This window comes from Penicillium soppii, assembly GCF_028829465.1.
Source record: "Penicillium soppii strain IBT 18220 chromosome Unknown utg000005l, whole genome shotgun sequence".
In the NCBI taxonomy this organism is placed as follows: Eukaryota; Fungi; Ascomycota; class Eurotiomycetes; order Eurotiales; family Aspergillaceae; genus Penicillium; species Penicillium soppii.
Window position 1 is genome coordinate 4,184,176 of NW_026643235.1, and position 19,281 is coordinate 4,203,456.

Consider the following 19,281-nt stretch of genomic DNA (forward strand, 5'->3'; position numbering starts at 1 on the left):
TGGCATTTAATAATATATTACGAACAAGGGACAGTTGAGAGAATTGGAAGATCGGTCGAGGGACCTGTGAGTGTGTATTGGGGACTTGTTCTGGACCGAGACGCCCCTTATTGGGTTGACGGCTCTGCCGCCCACGACCAACGCACTTCACCCCAGACATATCACATCGCTTAGGGAACGTGGTGTCTAGACTCGCGGTTCGGAGACCCACGTTTGTTCCATGATATTCTACGGAAACATAACAACGCCAAGGTGGACCTCCGGGTTCGACGGCCGGATTAGTGGGTCTTCGCAAACACCCAGAGGGTTGCCCTAGCAACTGGTTCCCGGAAGATCTCCTAGATGGCCTCCACTTTTCCCCTCAACATAGACACCATAGATTCCCTGTGCCGGTCATCACTCCTGAGGAACCTTATCCCGGATAAGGGACTGACATAGCAAGGTTTGTCGGCAGGATACATCCCAGACCAGGGTTCCGTTGTTTGCTGGCGCCAGTGGAAGACTGTCCCAAAATATTCCAGCAAGCAAGATGGCACCAAACCTGAAACCCTCCCAACTGGTGTTTATTCATCATATGATTTAGAGTAACTCACTAACGACGTCTCAAATGGCCCATGCCGCTGGTTGCAGCAGGCAGTCAATTGTACACATCCGCTCCAACATGCAAGCGTTCGGAAACGTTAGAGCCCCCCGAAATGGTGTCGGACACCCACGAAGTATTACGCCCACCATGCTGGAAGCTCTCTGTGAACATTTGAAAGAAAAGCCGACTTTATATCAAGACGAGATGGTTCTCTTTCTCTGGGACGAGTTTGGGAAGCATGTGACGACTCAAAGTATTAGCAGAGCGCTTGCATCAGCGGGTTGGTCCAAAAAAGCAGCTCGACAGATTGCGAAAGAACAAAATGCGGATTTGCGGGACTACTATATTCACACAATTTCTGCTTTTCAATCATACCAGTTGATCTTTGTGGATGAGTCAGTTTGTGATAAAAGGGCTGGGTTCAGACGAACGGGATGGTCTCCTCTCGGTGTGACTCCGGTTCAAATATCCAAGTTCCACCGGGATAAACGCTATCAGATACTACCTGCGTATGCTCAAGATGGAATTGTATTGAGACGCATTTTTTAAGGCTCTACCGACGCCGATGTCTTCGAGGATTTCATCGAACAGCTTCTTTAACACTGCACCAGATGGCCTGGTCCAAAGTCTGTTCTGATCATGGACAACGCATCTTTCCATCGTACCGACAAGATCCAGCAAATGTGCTTAGATCGCGGTGTTAGGTTGATCTATCTTCCACCTTATTCACCGGATTTGAACCCGATCGAGGAGTTCTTTTCCGAGCTCAAGCAGTACATCAAGCGAAAGTGGAATGAGTATGGTGTAAATCCAAGCCAAGGTTTCGACAATTTTCTTGAGTGGTGTGTTGACGTGATTGGTTCAAGGGTTTCTAGCGCGGAAGGTCATTTCCGAAATGCAGGTCTGATGATTGAAGAACTCTAATCTTTATGCCACAAATATATCAAATTATATATACGCCTTAAAAAACAGACCGTCATAACCAGTTCTCGTATGAGACATTACCTGTCGTATCCACACAACCATTATAGTTGTCAACCCAAAACCTAATGTCCTTCACAAAACGGCGAGCAATACCCCACTTGACACCGCGCTTCGTGAAGTAGTCAGGGTCTTTGTCCTCATCAATCTGGGCCAAATCTAACCCATCATCCAGGGCGACATCACACGCCTTTTTAACCTCGGTCTTCAATTCCTCATCACCTAAGCGTGACTGCTGCCAGGCACTGTATTCTCTTACAGCAACGTCAAGAAAGCCTGAGACATGAAGTTCAGGCATATGGACAGGAGAAGCAGTACCATTCTCTGGAGATGGAAGTGCGGGTAACTCGGCTGTCTGCGGAGCTTGTGCTGGAAGGACATTCGTGATAGTAATAGGTGGGCAGCTTGACTCGGCATTAGGACGGTTATTAGACCTTGGCCTATCAAGCCGTTGCCTCTCCGCTCTATATATTTGTTCGCGGATCATACCGGGGACATCTTCGTGTGATTGCAAAAGCCCTCCACACTGCACGTATTTCACCAGGCTCTCCAGCTGGTCGCGGTACAGCTTGTAGTGCTTCTTTCCATAAGGATCTTGCCAACAATGAGGGCCTGAGTCACAAGACCCAGGACAGCGCATCAGAGCATATACCATCTTCCAGGCGGGAGGTTCCCCCAATATTTCTTCCTCGGCCCCGATCTGTTGGTCTCGCTCTTGGAGCATGCGCTGAGTGGCAGAAGAAGCACCTCGTTTATCAGTCGTCGTGCGGTTGGCGGTGGAGCCCACTGTGTTCTCTGTATAATTGAACGAGATACCAAGTCTCAGCGTCTTGCCAGCAAGAAAGAGATCTCCCCAATCAAAGAGCTGTTTCTCTATAGAGGACCAGTCAACATCGGTCCTGTCAAATCTCCGGGTAAGGCCTTTCTGCCGTGTGGCTGAAACCACAACAGAGGTGTCATCCGATTCGAGTTTCCGATGTGGATACTTTCGAATAAGCAGCTCTTTCAGCTTTGGCTGCAGAAAGAGCCTCCAGTAGAAGCGAGGGGCTAGGACAAGATCTTGCTCAGTATCCTTTGCCACTGTCCTGTTATTGAGTGTAATTTTCCACTCAATTAAGTAGTGAATACAGGCTGGTGGATCCTCATCATAAGTCCGACCTTCCTCCCAGTCGCCGAACTGGAGTAATGGAAGGCTATTATCTTGCGCAGCCTCTTCTTGTGGAGATGCAAGATTGGAAGGAAATGTGCGTTCGGGCGAGGAGTTGGGTGAACGTTGGAGATTGCCAGGTGTTGGTGCATATTGCGATGTATTGTCCCAGGGATCTAACGTTACACCATGTTGGACGTCACAATCATCATTGCTAAAGAGAGAACTTCGCCTCATATCTCTGAGCAAACTGTAGCGAAAGACTTATGGTGAGTGACTATTAGTTGCGGCCTACGCCATTGGCTGCCAAAAAGGTTGTTGTTCGTCCGCGACAGGGTCCTGGTCGAGAGAATGTATTGCCCACGATAATAGCTGATGTTCACTACGGCAAAGAAACACCTGTCAAGATTAATCACCGGCAAAGGGATACAACCGATGCTGCACATGGAGGAAATCTGAAGTCACCTAGCAGAAGACCAGGAACCGGTTGCTAGGCGACCATCCCGTATGGTTTGCAAAGTCCCACAATAGATTTCTACGGAATTCTTTCCATATCTCGTAAGCCTTTCGTAATTTACATACCAAAATACAGTACCATACTGCGCACCTTTTTCGATGTCCATCAATTTGATGAGGCCCGCTCAATGATTGATCTGCGCTAAGGCCTTGGCGGTGGGGCCAGAAAAGAGTGACGAAGAGTCCATCTGTCAAGCCGATTTCGAGAACGACTGTAGAACAGACAGAATGATGAAAATCATCAACCGACCAGGTCTGCCCCGCGACATAAGCTTCAACGTCGTCGACAGCTTCATGCGTCCTCTCTCGCTGTTCTTGCTGATCGGCTATCATCTGATCCTTAAGATCCAATGTCCTCGGTATAGGTGTTCGCGTAGATACAACCTGCTCGGACAAGCTATGAAGCCAGCGCGGATGTTTCGTTCGGCTCATGACGTTGTCCAAATTCTTGACTTGCTCCACATACCTGTCTCCGACGGTGCTCTCATTGGGTAACGTGACGCTAATCTTCTTCCAGGGCCTGATGAAGACCGCATCCATACTTGCCACTTTGGCTTCAATTGTGCTCAGTCTCCTCCTAAGCTCTATGCTGTCGGACATGAGGGTATTCACCATGCCCTGCAGGCTCCGGGCCGTCTTTGTGATGCTAGGGTCGACTGTCCCATTGTCGTTAGACTCCTTGACTGCCACTGGCAAACTGGCACCCCCAATAGCCTTCTCAATTATGCTGAAGTCATCCATTATGTCAGACAGTGGTGCTTCCTTAGAGGAAAGTTGTAGTTCAGTTATTTGTTAATCGACTGGGAAGAAAACTATTAAGAGACAATGGGTGCTGCAAGGGGCAGAGGAGTTTTTTTCAAAATGGTATGTTACAGTTTAATTACTGTATTGATTGGAAGTACTCTTTTCTCCTTGGAGTTGCAAAGCGCATCCTTTGCTTGCAGCGAGATTTTGTCACAGAATAGCTAATGCATGTGATATAGCACCCGTGACGTGGCTTCCTCGCACGCGCTGCAACTGTAGGTTGCTCATCCACCTCCTCTTTTACGTCCTGATTAGAATGGCATGGTTCCAAATTTTCACTTGCAAACAGCGGCGTACCATCCACGTCCACATAATCGAGGCCATGACCGTGGGTCTTGTTGCAGAAATATCGCTCGGTACAAAATTGTGCGTCCTTTCATTGAGTCTGGTTACCGGTCTCCCGACGAGCCGCTAGTTGGGCAGAAGGAGAGAAAGTGACTTGGCTGAAGCACCGTTTGCGCCCTGCCCCATGGTGCAGGATTTTCATCGATTATCCTGAACTCTAACCTAGATATCAGGAAACGACCGACAATACATTCCAGTTGAAAGACCATGATCCACATTTTATCGAAGCCATTTTCCACTTCATGTATGGCTTTGATTATGATAGCAGCGGTGACGATCTTAATCACTTTTCTTCTATGCTCTTTAATATAAGGCTACAACTGGTTCATCACCTGGCAAGGCCGTGAGAGCCTGGTCATCTTCCACGCGTGCGTGTCTCCTGGTCTGGCCCGCTGATCGTTGCCGTGTTCTGTATGTCTTCGGCAAGGGCTGAGGAAGCCCCGTGTGTAAGTCCGCCATCCGTCTGGCATTAGCTCCCATCCGGCACACAACACAATAAAGTTATATCGCAATAGTATCAACCACAACGTCCCAGCCTTTGATATATTCGCGTCTACAGTCAGCTCTTTTTGATACAGTCCCCATCATACAGTAGATCTCGAAATCGGATTCTCCCATGGACACTAACGCGTTATCTCTCGGCGTACCCGAAACCACTCTTACCTGAATATAGCCTCAAATCGCCATCTCCACCTGATTATATTTACTATACAACACACCTAAAACTTCCGGCCCTCCACCAGCCGTCAAACCCCCAGGCAAAATCATCCGCCTCCTCAGTGCCGCATGATCGTTCTAACAAGTAACAAAGAGGATCTACATAACGTGGTACCAACATTACACCTATCAAAGCTATACTTTATAATAAGCTACTCACCAATCCCGTCTTCAATAGCTGAGATAGCTGAATGCAGCGACGGTTGACTAAGCACATCCGCAGGAATTTGCCATTGTTTTGAACCGTGCATGTCCCCTTCATTCTCCCTCAAATTTGTGGAGGCCGCAGGAGAAGCGAATGTACTCAGCTGGCCCCCTGTAAAGTGTGACTGATTCTGGCCAAACCTCGGCAACCCTCTATCCTCATTGGCCAACTCCTTATCGAGACCAAGCTTGATAAATCAAAATCATCGATCTCAATTTCTCATCTCACCCCCACCCACCCAACATTCATTTCAGGATATGGTATTCCAACTAGACTCATAAGTACGGTGTGGTAGTTTGCATCTCGTGTGACCCCTCACCAACGCCTCGGCGATACATAAGCTGCAGGGTCTAGGCGGGCCTAATTCTGCCCCTAATCTATGCCAAAGAGGACCCCATCTTATCGTGCGTGAAAGTGTGTAACAAGCGCGAGCTTCATCTATTTGTAAAACTCCAGGTGCCTCCCGTCAGCTTATAAATTCAGAGTTTCCCTCTCCCCCTATAAAGTGCTCCGCCCTGACCCAGGCAATGTTCTTCGATCGTCGAATTTCATGGCTAAGACAAGCCAAGACCCCGCCACAGTGTGTGCTGAGCATATAGCTCTCAGCTCCTTCTTTTATCAGGTTCCTGCCCCAGTCGTCCGAAATGAAATTAATCAGTCGTCAGTCGAGCAAGGAAATTATGTTTTGCCTTTTTCAAAAGAGCGTGGGCTAACCGAAGTTCTTGCATTCCTGGCAAAAACTAAGGATGGATGGGATCATATACCTGCAGTTTGTGTAGAGCAAAACTCACCTGGAACAAATTTGAATGTCATCCTAGCAATCAACAAAAGAACCTATGCTGATGGAGATGACCTTCTACAAAAGATGAAAAGCAGGTTTGAAGAAATTTTCCACGTACTTCATGATTCAAAATATGGTCAGTACTTACCAATTTGCATCTAAGGATGAACTTTGACAATTTTCAGAAGTTGTAGAGAAATCTGAGGTCCAAAGGGAGATTTTTGCGTCAGTCATCTCAATGTGCTCACCGCGGGTACTATGCCGGTTACGACTCGAGCGGAAGGCAAATAAGAGGCCCGTTCAAGATCTACTGCAGGAGGCCATATTTAGTATTCGACGGATTGATTCTCAGAAACTTCACGGCAAAGGCTTATCACTTACATCCTCATCATTCATCTCAGAGGCGAACAAGGTCATACAACTAGTTGATCGATGGATGAGGCACCAAAATTCGGATGAGCTGGGTGATCTTGTGGAAGGAATACATCACTTGCAACAAACAGCACCACGCTTTTACGATTTACTAGATCTTATCTCGAATCATGACATGGATCCGTGCTCAAGATCCAGTTTATTGAACATCATCAGAAAGGTCTCAAGATACTGGGGAGCCGCCGGACAACTGTATCGAACAGCAAAGGAATTTCCACTGGTCCGTAATATGAAAATTCAACTAGCAAGCCTACCCCAAAAGGCATTCGAAAGTCAAACAAATTCCAGCGAGCTTTCTGAACTATCTTCATGTTTATCCAGGCATGGATTCGCTAAAGGGCAAAAACATAGTTTGTCTCAATTGTGCCGCAATTTGAGAATTGATGAAAAGGCTGCTCAAGCCAGGTATGAAGGAGCCCAAAAGGCTCTTTCAGCACCCAAAATCCACGCAGAAATTCAAATCATCGCTTTTTGCGAACTACAAGCCCTTAATTTGTTTCCACGAGTGGTTAGTTCAAGCAAAGACGCTTGCTTTCTCTGCAACACTTTCATTCAACTATACGAACGAATGCATACCCCGAGAGCCCATAATCGGCTTTATCCCGGCTGGAGGCTCCCGAGTCTGCCACAATTTAGAGTCATTCAGCAGAGACTCAATAAAAGTCTTATTGAAAGTCTTCAGCACAATGTTTCATTAGGTTTGGCTCAGGGGAAGCTGTCTGTTCATCCGTGTCCTAATGAAAGCAATATTCTTACCTCATCGGCTTCGGGAACAACGATGAGTATGCCAGAGCCGGTGTCAGAGAGCCCAGAAGGACATATTTCTTCAATTGCCCCGTCGTCTTTTACTTTGTCCGATGATCCACCTAAATGTGGCCCTTCATTGTCAATCAGCCGACTTTCAAGCAATGAGACTGCATCCGGTAATTCCATTGATACCGTTTACCTGCTTGAGGGAGAACCAGTCTACAATTTTGTGAAATACAACAGACCTTTTCATCTTATTATCACTGAATCTGTTGAAATTCATCTTGGCCTCCAGGATGAACCAGCCTCCACAGCTAGGAAAAGCCCGCTGAGGTATTATATCGAAAGGTTCACACCCGACAGTATCGGATATTTGAGTGAGACATGTTCTGTTGTTGATGTGCGGCAGCTAGAGGGCGAAGTTCAATTTCCACTGTCCGAAGATAATGCATTTTGTCTTGTCGCTGGGGATGTGGTGTTGAAAATCAATACTCATGGATGAGCTGAGGATGAACAGAAAGCAACTTGTCAGGCGCCACTGCGCCCGTAATGGCTTTCTGCTGAGCTTTTTTCTGGTATAGCCAGCCCGAGAAAGACCACGTTGGATGCTGGATGACGACGGTGATATGTTGAACTCGTCCCATAGGAAGTTAGCCATCTCTTCGATATTTAGGCCGGGTGTTTCGGCGAGGTGGTCACAAAGGGCGTCCAGCTTCACAGGAGTAATGCTTGGTGGTGGACTGGGAGGGATTGTGGGAGGATTGGGACTGCCGAACAACCGCATATTCTTGCAATGGAACAGATCATTGAAGGCATCGCTTCTGGTGGTTCTGGTAAGACGAGATTACCAAAATGTGCGATTTTTTACCCGTTGTCTACTTCCCTTCATGATTAAATGTTGTAATGTTCAGCTAGAAAAAAATACCTTGGCCAATAAGTGGGTCAGCTGATCACCATAAATCAACCACTCTCAAAACGACACTGGACTATGTTGCACCAGTCACTTTTGTCTCTGGGATCTTACTATCTCAGGAGACATTTTCATTATTGAATGAAAAAGGGAGGGGTGTACCGTACGAGCAGTATGCCGAGGTTGCCTAGATAACACGGTTCGAATGAACAAAATACACAGAGAGACAAATTTAAAGGAATAAAACACAAAAGCAGGGAGTCAACAAAGTGGCTGGAAAGTCAGAAAGTTGATTTTTGGCAGGAAAATGCGGATGGCTGGTAAAGTCAATTGAAAAGTTGATTGCATACATAATAATAAACAGGTAATTAAGTGATGGCAGGGAGAGTGGAGTGTAGATCCGATGAAATGAACGATCTGCTCAGCCGAGGTTTGAAGTAGACAGTTGTTTGTAGTTACTCGTTTCGCACACCATCACAATTCTCTAAGATCTCAATGTTACCAAATAAACCAAATTGTGAGGCCAGGCCGGTTGAATAACTGTACAAAAAATTGTTTGCATAGAAATTAGTTGACTAGGTTAACTACCCCGTCGAATCACACCCCCCCCTCAGCATCTGGCTAATAAACCTTTTGAATTACCAGCCCGCAGCATTTTCTGTCAGCAAATCCTACTTTTCCTCCAGCCATAACGAAATGTTACTCTTGGCCAGGATAGCCATTTCCCAGTATGTATTTGTTTAATCCATGGTATGTCCGCGTTCCCACACGTCAAAGATACGTAGGCGTGACCCTCCAATGCACGCAAACTCTAGTACATAGACCGACGGCGACTCCCTGGTCACCACTGTTCCCGGCTACCCAGCCAGTCCTAAAGTCCTAGTCGAGTATGTATACAAAGGTCGGCGGGAGATTGCGCATGACAGTTAGGTTAAAAAAAATAGAAGCTGAAACATATTTGCACTACCTAATCGCCTGTTGACCATCCGATTTTTGGTATTCGTAAAGCCATTGGCCGGGCCGGCACTGCAGCGACATCGAAGCGGGTCTGTCAGAGGTTAATTTGGTAAATATAACGCACGAATCCGAGAGCTAATGGGAGGCTATGATTTTTTTGTGTGTTTTCATGTTGTGGCTCATAAGTTGAAGAGTACACCGGTATAAGTAGGGTCCGGTCGCTATCAAGTAAATTGGGAAACATCGCCGGCCATATTGCACACCTCTCAGTAGTGGTTTGAGGTGCCTGCTATGATTCTGGGTTCATCATCTGAGCGTCAAGCGCGAACAAAAGCCATATCTGTATCATCCATAGACGAAGAATTATGCGCTGTGGTCCAACTGCTGTCTAGCCTAGACTCTGGCTCGAGATTTCGGTAATTGAGTTGATAACGGCGACGCGTCTGGCTGGCGGCGAATGCCATTAGTAGACTTTTCTTCTCCGTTTCCGATATGACCTCTTGTCTTTAGCCCAAATCGAAGCTCCATACGTATGAGTCCCGAAAACCTTGTTGTAGCTGTACAAGTCCACTTCCACCTGTCTGCAGCACTTCTCAGTAGCGATCTCCCGTTGCGCCGAAGATAACATTTCACCCATGGTTGAGCATACACCCAAGGCAAGACTAGTAAAATTGAGACAATGAGATTTGATGTAGGTACAGTAGCAGCGATAGATGCAAAGGTATTTTTTGCATAAGTTTAGGAAATGTTGTAACCTTCTATCACAGACAGCGACTGAGTTCCAGTATTCGCAAGAAATGAAGGAAATAAGCAAGAAGGTCAGCATCGCGAGGAGGATCCTGATTTTGTTAGAATTGTTGAAATGGTCCCAAAGACGCGACTGACGACAACGCACTCGAAAAAGTGATGTGCGATTGGATAAAATAAATACTGAACGATAATGTCTCGAAGATAAAGCATCGACTATCGTGACGAGGGAGCTCCGGGGTAGTACGTTCGAAGATTCGCGTGGAGAAGTTGCGGACACATGGCTGTTCTCGCTGGTATTCGTGCTATCGGCTCAACTGCCTACGCTATCCTCCACCTTGTTCACAAGATTGTTGAAGCAACGACGAAGTTCGATGCCGGTAATATGAGCAATTTCGCCCCTAGCTCCTACGGTGGATCGAGTGTCGGTGCGACTTCCGAGTCTAATAAAAGTGCGGCTCGTCCTGTGCGCTACGGTGGTGGTACATCGATTAAGGATAAGCTTTCTGAGGCTCAATGGTCTGCTGGTCGCGCGGTCAATAAAGCTATGTTCTGGCGCAAGTAGATTGCGATTTTGTTCACTTTGAGTTGGAATTCCCCTCATCTTCTGTTGTTATCTTTGGCGTTTTCATCCACGAACTTGGGAGGAATGATAAGAACATCGGCATGGGGTTGTTCGACTCGATAAAACCTATTTTTCAACTGCAGAGAAATTGATTCCAGTAAGCTTTTACTTCTCTGGCTCCCAAAGATGAAGCTCTTCCCTACTCTCTCATAGTTGACCATTATGGTTTTTTCAAGAGCTTCACTAAATATCCAAGAGATGACTTAATAGTAAAAGAAGCCACCGCTTGCGCCGCAGCACGAGAACCACCTCATGTGAACGCAAATTGCAACCCGGAGAAAACGGAGAACGGAGTAGTACATGTAGTGAGGGCATGACTCAGGCCATCAAAAGAATTTATGGTAGGACTTTTGCCCGTCCATGAAGTAGAGGGCCGAGAGTGTAGCCAAGTTGCCGTTAATGATCGCTTTTTTCGACTCATAGCATCGATATCCCCTATTTTAGGGTGCGGAGCCTAGTCTTTTTGCGATATCCGCCATGTAATCTCTCACTTTGCCGAACATGCCAACTGCCTCGCTTGATTCTACCGTTCAAAGGCCTGCAGGGGCCGGAGTGTCTATCAGCCACGCCGCGCTGCCTTTGTCAGCGGGTGCTGATTTTGTTGAACCCATCCTATGTAGAGCCCATTTCCGGCAAGTTTGAGTAAGTTAAACACAATCTCTGTGTCTGTGCATGGTATAGAACAATATACCGAACCACCAGTCAATTTTGGGAGAACACCGTGGCTCGCTTCATGCAAGAGTGATCTAGGGGCCTGAAGCAGCCGCACGTAGTCTCCCGGAGTGCCTGAAATGAGCTTCGCGAGGACCGCAAAATCATACTGAAGGTCGGATTAAACCGTGATAGATTCGCGGGCTCCCGCCGAGGGAGCCGGTCGAGTGGGCGGAGCACCAAAAGGCGACGCCTACTCGACAGAAGAAATCTGCCGCTTGAATCCTTTGAATCCCGAGTGAATTGCCGCCCGGGTGCGCTGAATGAGATAGGAGAGGCGGGGAAGTGAAAAGCTCACGAGTCATGACTCAAGACAGGGGTATATCACGTGATAATCACGTGAGCCACGCGTAAGGTAAACAAGAACTAGACAAGGACAAAACAAGGACCCCCGCACGTCGGAAATGTCTTTGGCAACACTTTAAATTCAAAATGTCCACCGAGGTTGACAAGCTACGACGCCTTCTTGAAAAGGAGCAACGCCTCCGGAGAGAGGATAGGGAAAATTTAGCAGAAGAACAACGTCTTCGAAGGGAAGATAGGGAGAGGACGTCTAAGAGCAGCCTTCCCACATTTCTCGACGGTCTTCATAAGCACCTCTTCCTCGGTCTTGGAGTTCAGCAGGATAAGACACAATCCACGCGTGGGGATCCCTCTAATGCGACCAACAAAATTCGCCCCAGGAAACTCAAAGCCTGGGACTCTTTCGAGAAAGAACAAGAAGAGATTTGGCGATTGCTGATGGACTCTTCGCTCGTCGAAGACAGACTGTTCACTTCTCTCCACACCCTCGAAGAAACAGGAGAAAGCATTCGGCGACAGCTTGTTGGCTCAGAACTTGACCTTAACCATTTTCTTCGCCAAACCGTTGAGGACCACGTTTCGAAAATCATCGAAGAACTCTACCGTGATCCAACACTGCGACAAACATTTGGGTTGAGAGGGTCGATACGATTTGAGAACCACTCCAATACTTTGAGCCCCGAATGGGAACTTGAGGAGGGAATGCAGAATATTGATATTCGTGGTCGGCCACGACGGCGTTCACCACGTTTAGCTGCCCGGGAACAAAGTGCATCAAGCATCGCAGCGACGCGTGGCCCGCGAACTCCGCCTCCAGCGCGAAACAACAGGCCTCGTGCCGATCAGTTCTGCGTTTACAACATTCCCAGTCAATCGTCTGAATCGATCCATCGCGTTGCAGCTTATATCAAGGAATACAAATCTCCGCACAAGGTGACACTAGGCCACATTTACGAAGGGTTGGAGGATATGGACATCGATGAAGTGGTTGAGCAAAAAGAAGACGAAACTTCCAAAGCTCGGTTCCGTCGTGCGATTGCTGGGCTTCTCGTGCAGCCACACGACTACATGGTTCGTGCTGGGACGGAAATGGGAGTGCTGAGTACTGGCGAAGCTGATATCTATCTGCGAATTGGGGAAGAACCTGGGACGCTTTTGTACCACCTCTCGGTTCCCAAGGGAGATGTTGGGGAATTCACGGGCTGGGATCCCCATTCGGACGGCCCTAATCGTCTGCATTTGACCGCCGTGGGGCAATCTCTCGCTTTCACTCTCCAGGCGCTTAAATTGCGGCCTCGGAACCAAGCCTGGAGGCAGCACGCAATCAACTCATTACCCAAGTGGGAAGTTGTAATTGCGGATATTTTAGACAGTATCCCGGATGAGGAGGTGCCGACTTCCGAGTATCGTCCTCCGCGGACGAATGGGTTTCTTCGAATGTCTCCGGTACAACTACGTTGCAGGCGAAACAAATCCAGCCTTGGTGCTTGCCGACCAAGCGGCACACAGGGTGATACTTACGACGATCATTCTGACCCCGATACGCCGAGCCGAAATCCACGGATCTATCAGGACATCGGACGAAGACAGCCACCGTCGACCCATTCAGCACCCGCATCAGCTACTCATGGGCCCTCCTCGGGAGAGAACCATCGGTATTACTGCACATTAAAGTGTCTAGGTGGAATGATGAAAGGGGGCGAGTTAGATCAGACTTGCCCCAATGTTATCGATCATGGAAAAACGCGCCATGTCATAAATGCAACAGCTTTCATCAAACGGTTGCAGCGTCAATTATCTGAGACCGTTAATGCAGATTGCGAAGTGCTGGGTATACACGGTTCTCGAGGTGCTCTTTTGAAAGTTACGCTATCATCACACGGATATACTGTGCCTGCAAAATGCACTGTACCAGAATTTGCGGAACACTTTCGGCATGAAGCTACTGTATACGCCAGACTGCGTCCAATTCAGGGCATATACATTCCTCTCCACCTCGGAAGCATTGACTTGGCTCATCCGTACAGCTACGACGGTATCGCGTATCTCAAGCACATGATGTTATTGAGTCCGGGTGGACAGCCTCTCGACCTGGCACTCAAAGAAATGAGTCAAGATTGCTTAATAGCCAAGATGAAAGAGTCACTCTCGCAGATGCACCGCCTCAACGTTGTCCACAGGGATCCAGCTCCTCGGAATTGGTTCTACAATGCAGAAAGCAAAAAGGTTGTCTTTTTTGACTTTGAAAGGGCGGAAATCCTTAGTTTGCGGCCCGTTCTGCGAATGATCTCACCAAATCGCAAACGAAAAAGGGTATCCCGTGATGGGCTTGATAAATTGCTCCTTGAGACAAGGTTTGCGAGAGAAACAAACAGGGCAGTGCAGGAGTTGCGAGGTTGGACAAAATGAGTGAGAGTCCAATGAACGTTGTCGCAATGTGTCCTGCCATCGCGCATTTGTCTAGCTGAGACACCACATAAAATATCGGATACAATGCAGACAGGTACTTAGTTGGCCATTACGCTCAGACTGGTTCCTCTTTCTTTTATCTTGGAGCTGTTGAGCGTCTGCTTATTCATCAAGCGCTTGTTGTTCCTCAAAATTACTGCTTCAGAGGGCAAAATCTTCCTCCTCTGCCTCGAACCTTGACGCATACATAAACAACATGAGGTCTTGGATGATGGTAGGATTTTGTACACATCGGGTGCCATTTTTGCGAGTGCTCGAAACTTGTATTCATTCTCTTCCAAATTTTCCGCGGAGCAATTGGAGCCGTTGCTATCAGGATGATTAACAAAAGAACAAGCGTTGTTTGAAATATTATTCATCACTCATCACTCTCGAGGTACAGCGTAAGCTCATCGTCTTTTGCTGATGGAAAGCTAAGAGAGTCAACAGTTGGTGAGCGCGTTGGAATTCATGCCGCTAGCTACATTCGAAATCAGGCGCTTCGCTGTTCGGTGTCGCAATACCTAACAGATTCCCAAAGGAGTGACCGTGAAGCGACAAAGCTTCTGAAATCGGTGGCCGATCACCTTTACCGAGACTGGGAAGCAACTGATTCAATTTTAGTGACGTGGCAAATGTCATTAGATTATATACGCCCAATAAAGCCATCTGCTGCGAAGTTGCTTTGTCTTATGATCTTTTTCGATCGGCAAGGGATACCAGAGAACATTATCCGGCATCATCCTAAGGCCAACTGCATCTTAAGCTCAGAATTTCTAAGTGACTTCAGTGACGGGGAAACATCTGAATCTAATTTTGGTCCGGATACTGAAGATGACGTCGCAACACTGAGGGATTATTCATTTATATCTTCAGACGAGAACGGCACTTCACGATGCACCGGCTGGTGCAACTGGCTACGCGCGCATGGTTGAAATCTCATGGACAAATAAACCAAGGAAGAATAAATTCATTAGCACCCTGTGCGACGAGTTTCCCACCGGGGAATACAGAATTGGGAGAAGTTCAGGCCAGTCTTTCCTCATGTCAAATCCGCAATGTCTCAAGGGCTAGCATCACCTGAGTGTCTATAAGAAAGGGCTACGTTGCCTGATAGAGGTGCATGGTATACATGGACAAGCGGTAACATCGCTGATATAAGAGAAATGGCATCAAAGTCAAGAGATCAAAGAACGGCCTTGCTATGTGAGAACCATGAAGAAGCCCTTGATAGCACAGGCATGCTAGCAACAGCATACTGGATTGAGGGCTGGTGGGAGGAGGCCGAGCAGCTCGAGGTGCAGGTAATGGAGACTCGCAAGACGAAGCTCGGCGAGGATCATCCCAACCCGCTGACCAGTATGGCTAATCTGGCTTTCACCTGGAAACCTTCAGCTCACAATGCCGAAGCCATCAATTTGCTGAGATAGTTTAACCATACAGAAGAAAACATTCGGCCTGAACCATCCCACTACTTTTTCTAATTTTGAAACATTGTTAGAATGGGAAACGGAGCGCTCAAAAATGATATCATAGGAAAGCTGGATACTTCAATATTACATATTTACCCAGCTAGTTCTGCTAAAAATGTTAAATTCTGAAAACAATCTTTCTCATACATAATAGATTGACTTATTGCTCGCTGCTCAACATGGAATTGACTTTACGACTTCAGTGAACATCGATGCGAAGAGATTGAGGGAAAGCAGAAGGAAAGTCGTCGACGAGCGAGCTAAGGGCCTGCGAGACGCCCGTAATTTTAGCGGAAGCATTACAAGTAATTTATACACCTATATCACGTGATTATGTATTTCAATGCGATTCAATACGGAAACTGCGCCAAGCCAGAAATACATTAGCGTGTTTCATATTAGGGTTCGAGAAGGATTCTATGAGAGCAAAGTGGTGAAACTGATTTCGATCCACTCTTCGTCGTTTATCGGTCGAGATTTGAAGATGTCTGCCCCACGCAAGACAATTCTAGTCACCGACGCTACCGGCAAGCAAGGCGGCGACTGACCGCGGTGAGTCACACGCAGTCACGCAATCGGACGCGTGAACGTGCATGTGCTAAGATATGACCAACTGCAAATAATGTTCATTTCTTCTGTTGGAACATTTCCACATCGTGCAGGTATCTTTGTCTCCAACGAAAAGCGATACTTTTGCGCGTTAATTAGCCCATGTTGTGTGGCATGGACGAAGAGCAAGTTTACAGCAGACATGCGGACGGCAGCGCTGGTGATGCAGACTACGGCGTGATTGGGGCAAGCTACGCACACTACCGCCAGCCGGATCCTTATATCGCCGAGTTCATTTTGAAGGCACTTGGAGAAGCCAAGACGGTGCTAAACGTCGGGGCAGGCGCGGGCTCCTACGAGCCAGTCGATCGCGACGTGACGGCTGTGGAGCCCTCAGCATCGATGCGGTCTCAACGAGCCGCTGGTCTTCCAGCGGCGATCGACGCAACAGCTGAACGACTACCATTTGCTGATAATAGCTTCGATGCGAGCATGGCGACCTTTACGGTGCATCAGTGGTCGGACCTGAAGGCTGGACTTCGAGAGATGCGGCGCGTATCACGCGGACCAGTGCTCATTCTCAGCTGTGATCCAGCTGAACTCGAGCGTTCTTGGCTGTATGAATATGCTCCTGAAATGATTGCCGTCGAAGCCCGCCGATATCCCGCCACAGATGTCGTCAAAGCCGCCTTAGGAGGTACTACCGAGGTTTTAACGGTACCAATCCCGCTGCACTGCATCGACGGTTTCAGTGAAGCTTATTATGGGCGACCCGAATGTCTGCTGGACCCGGGAGCAAGGCTTGCCAACTCGGCTTGGAGCTTTACCAACCAGGGCATCATTGAACGCTTCGTGAATAAACTTACGCGCGATCTTAACGACGGCACTTGGGATTCACGTTACGGCAAATACAGGAGTCAGGCTTTTTTTGAAGGATCATTGCGGCTGATTATAGCTCGAGCGTAAGAGCGATGACTTTGAGTATATGGTGCTGGCTGGGTCGGACGTGAATAGACCGTAAGTGATGCCCTTTGACCGAAGAGCAATGACTTGGATCACACAGTGCTGACTGGGATGGACATCAATAGGGTGAAAGTGATGCCCCTTGACCGAAGAGCGATGACGTTCAGTCCACACTGCTGAATTGAAGGGGCCTTTAGTGAGGTAGCCGTTCGAAATTCCTACCAAGGTGTACTCCCTTCGAAATGGCTTGATTCTTCAAGTATTGGACACCATCTCATAACATTCGCGCTATCAATCTCCGATTTAACAACTCATTATGTCGGTAGTGTGGACTCAACCTTCAGCTCATTTGCTCTTCTTTTCTTTCTGCCTCGGTATAGGTTTTCCCCGATTTAGGTTTTCCTGCACTGTTATGCAAATGCAAAGGCTTTATTATTCAAATCTTCATCTAGATTTCCCTTCTTATTCACGTAGTACAATATACTCAATGAAGTCATAACTTAGATACGAAGATGTGTCAGCACATTTCGAGTGTTCATGGGGGTAAGCTTCTCGTCGACCGACATGGCACGAGTTGTTTGGGGGCCTGTTTCTATTGGCGAGGGTCGATGACTGGACGCTTACTGTATCCAGCGCTTGAGTAGCTTGTAATATATTGGGTAGCTTGCGAGTGTCAGTTTACGAATGAGATTAAAATCCGAGAGGGGGGGAAAGAGGACGTGAGTATCCATTGTATTTAGATTTCATGTACTTTACCAAGTGGAGCAGCATGTGATATGTCTTACAATACCTTTCGATAATTCGAAACATCCTAGACCGGGAATAGATTAGCCTGTTTCAAACAAGGATTTGGGAAAGAATCTCAGAGAATAAAGTGGTGAAACTGATTTCGATCCATGCTGTACTGTATGGATCCATCCTGTGACTATCGCGTCTGTACATACTGAGTTTCGGAAAGTGCTGTACGGAACTGACGGAACTGATTGGAATCGAAGACGGAACTCATTGGGATTGACGAAAGTCCGATCGATCGCGACTAAAAACTGTTGAGGGTGTACCAAGCGGGAACTAACGACGGACCGATGGCGGACCCACCGGTGGAGGGCCGCCCTCCCACGGGCACGCAAGGATCGACAGGGCCTCCCCCAGCGAAGAACGTTGATTCGCTGACCCTCCCGCGCACGAGAAGACAACCTCATCAGAGAGATGAGACAACAACCATAACACGACCGAGCGCCGAGTCGGCGGGAACGGGATCAAACAACGGGCGCGTCACGACTAGGGAGATCTGACAGCTTATCGACGATCTGAAAGACATTATCACCAACCAGACCACCCTCATCGAAGCCACAAAATCCGAGCTATTTGAAGTTAAACACGACCAAAACGTTCTCCGTGCTCAGAACGAGAAGCTCCACGAGGAGGTACGAGCGCTTCGTTCCCAGATCGACGCGCTTGCGGCAACGCCTCCGACCAGATCATGGGCGGCGGTCGCGGCAAACGATGGTAACCCATCTCCCCAACCAAATTCCCAACGACCGGACAAAGATCAGAACTGTGTCCGAATCAGCACCCAGCGATCGTTTGTGGATCCTAGAGACAATGACAACAGCGATGGAAATACTTTTGGCAGATATCTCCCCACAGAGTCTGCCAACGGCTACATCCGAACGGCCCTATCGAGCGCACCATCTACACAAGACGCCCAGGTTGCTGGGGTAGGCACCACCAAGACTGGATACGTGATTCGGTTCAAAAACCAAGAGTCGGCTAACGCAGCCCGCAGCAACCCTGAATGGCTGCATGAATTGGGTAACAATACAAGACTGGTTAAACCGCGTTTCGGAATCGTCGTCCACCGCACTCCAACGGAGTTTTACGACTTAGAAAATTCAAATGCGCACGCTATCGAGAGAATTATGGCGGATAACGACATGGCCGACCGAGGCTTCGGTATCGAAGACGTAGCATGGTTGAAAAAGAAAGACAAGGCACTATCCAACTTCGCGTCACTGGGCATCTGGTTCGACTCGGCAGAAGGGGCTGATTGGGTGTTGAGCAACGGCTTCCTCGCCGGCCAGAGATACATCGGGAGCGTAGAGCGGTGCGAGATCAAGAGAAAGAGATGCTTCCGATGCAATAGGTTCGGACACTTGGCGTGGTCGTGTAAAGAAACACCGCGATGCGGACATTGCGCTGGCCAGCACGAACGACAGCGGTGCCCCCCGGGCGTGCGAGCTCGATGCCTCGACTGCAGTGGTGAACATCCAACTGGCGATCTCCAGTGTCTGACCCCCGCGACTTCCAACCCTGCTCAATGTTAGAGACGAATCTCCGT

General features: G+C 48.0%; 7 protein-coding genes across 7 annotated transcripts; 5 read left to right on the forward strand and 2 right to left on the reverse strand.

Annotated features, from left to right (window-relative positions):
• Positions 1 to 1,559: 1,559 nt before the first annotated feature.
• Positions 1,560 to 3,968, reverse strand: N7529_007057 (uncharacterized protein; the record flags this gene model as incomplete). Its single annotated transcript, XM_057242584.1, has 2 exons — positions 1,560 to 2,952; positions 3,694 to 3,968. 2 exons carry the CDS (start codon positions 3,966 to 3,968, stop codon positions 1,560 to 1,562), a joined length of 1,668 nt encoding a protein of 555 aa, XP_057097943.1.
• Positions 3,969 to 5,848: 1,880 nt separating this feature from the next.
• Positions 5,849 to 7,487, forward strand: N7529_007058 (uncharacterized protein; the record flags this gene model as incomplete). Its single annotated transcript, XM_057242585.1, has 2 exons — positions 5,849 to 6,215; positions 6,265 to 7,487. Coding segments are annotated over 2 exons (1,590 nt in total), but the record flags the coding sequence as incomplete, so codon positions are not given.
• Positions 7,488 to 7,667: 180 nt separating this feature from the next.
• Positions 7,668 to 8,042, reverse strand: N7529_007059 (uncharacterized protein; the record flags this gene model as incomplete). Its single annotated transcript, XM_057242586.1, has 1 exon — positions 7,668 to 8,042. The coding sequence occupies one exon, from the start codon at positions 8,040 to 8,042 to the stop codon at positions 7,668 to 7,670; it is 375 nt and encodes a 124-aa protein (XP_057097945.1).
• Positions 8,043 to 10,152: 2,110 nt separating this feature from the next.
• On the forward strand, positions 10,153 to 10,437 carry N7529_007060 (Chitin synthase; the record flags this gene model as incomplete). Its single annotated transcript, XM_057242587.1, has 1 exon — positions 10,153 to 10,437. One exon carries the CDS (start codon positions 10,153 to 10,155, stop codon positions 10,435 to 10,437), a length of 285 nt encoding a protein of 94 aa, XP_057097946.1.
• Positions 10,438 to 11,640: 1,203 nt separating this feature from the next.
• N7529_007061 (uncharacterized protein) lies at positions 11,641 to 13,920 on the forward strand (the record flags this gene model as incomplete). Its single annotated transcript, XM_057242588.1, has 1 exon — positions 11,641 to 13,920. The coding sequence occupies one exon, from the start codon at positions 11,641 to 11,643 to the stop codon at positions 13,918 to 13,920; it is 2,280 nt and encodes a 759-aa protein (XP_057097947.1).
• Positions 13,921 to 16,142: 2,222 nt separating this feature from the next.
• Positions 16,143 to 16,946, forward strand: N7529_007062 (class I SAM-dependent methyltransferase; the record flags this gene model as incomplete). The annotated part of the gene is made up of 1 exon (XM_057242589.1): positions 16,143 to 16,946. The coding sequence occupies one exon, from the start codon at positions 16,143 to 16,145 to the stop codon at positions 16,944 to 16,946; it is 804 nt and encodes a 267-aa protein (XP_057097948.1).
• Positions 16,947 to 18,025: 1,079 nt separating this feature from the next.
• N7529_007063 (zinc knuckle domain protein) lies at positions 18,026 to 19,267 on the forward strand (the record flags this gene model as incomplete). The annotated part of the gene is made up of 2 exons (XM_057242590.1): positions 18,026 to 18,214; positions 18,275 to 19,267. 2 exons carry the CDS (start codon positions 18,026 to 18,028, stop codon positions 19,265 to 19,267), a joined length of 1,182 nt encoding a protein of 393 aa, XP_057097949.1.
• Positions 19,268 to 19,281: the final 14 nt, after the last annotated feature.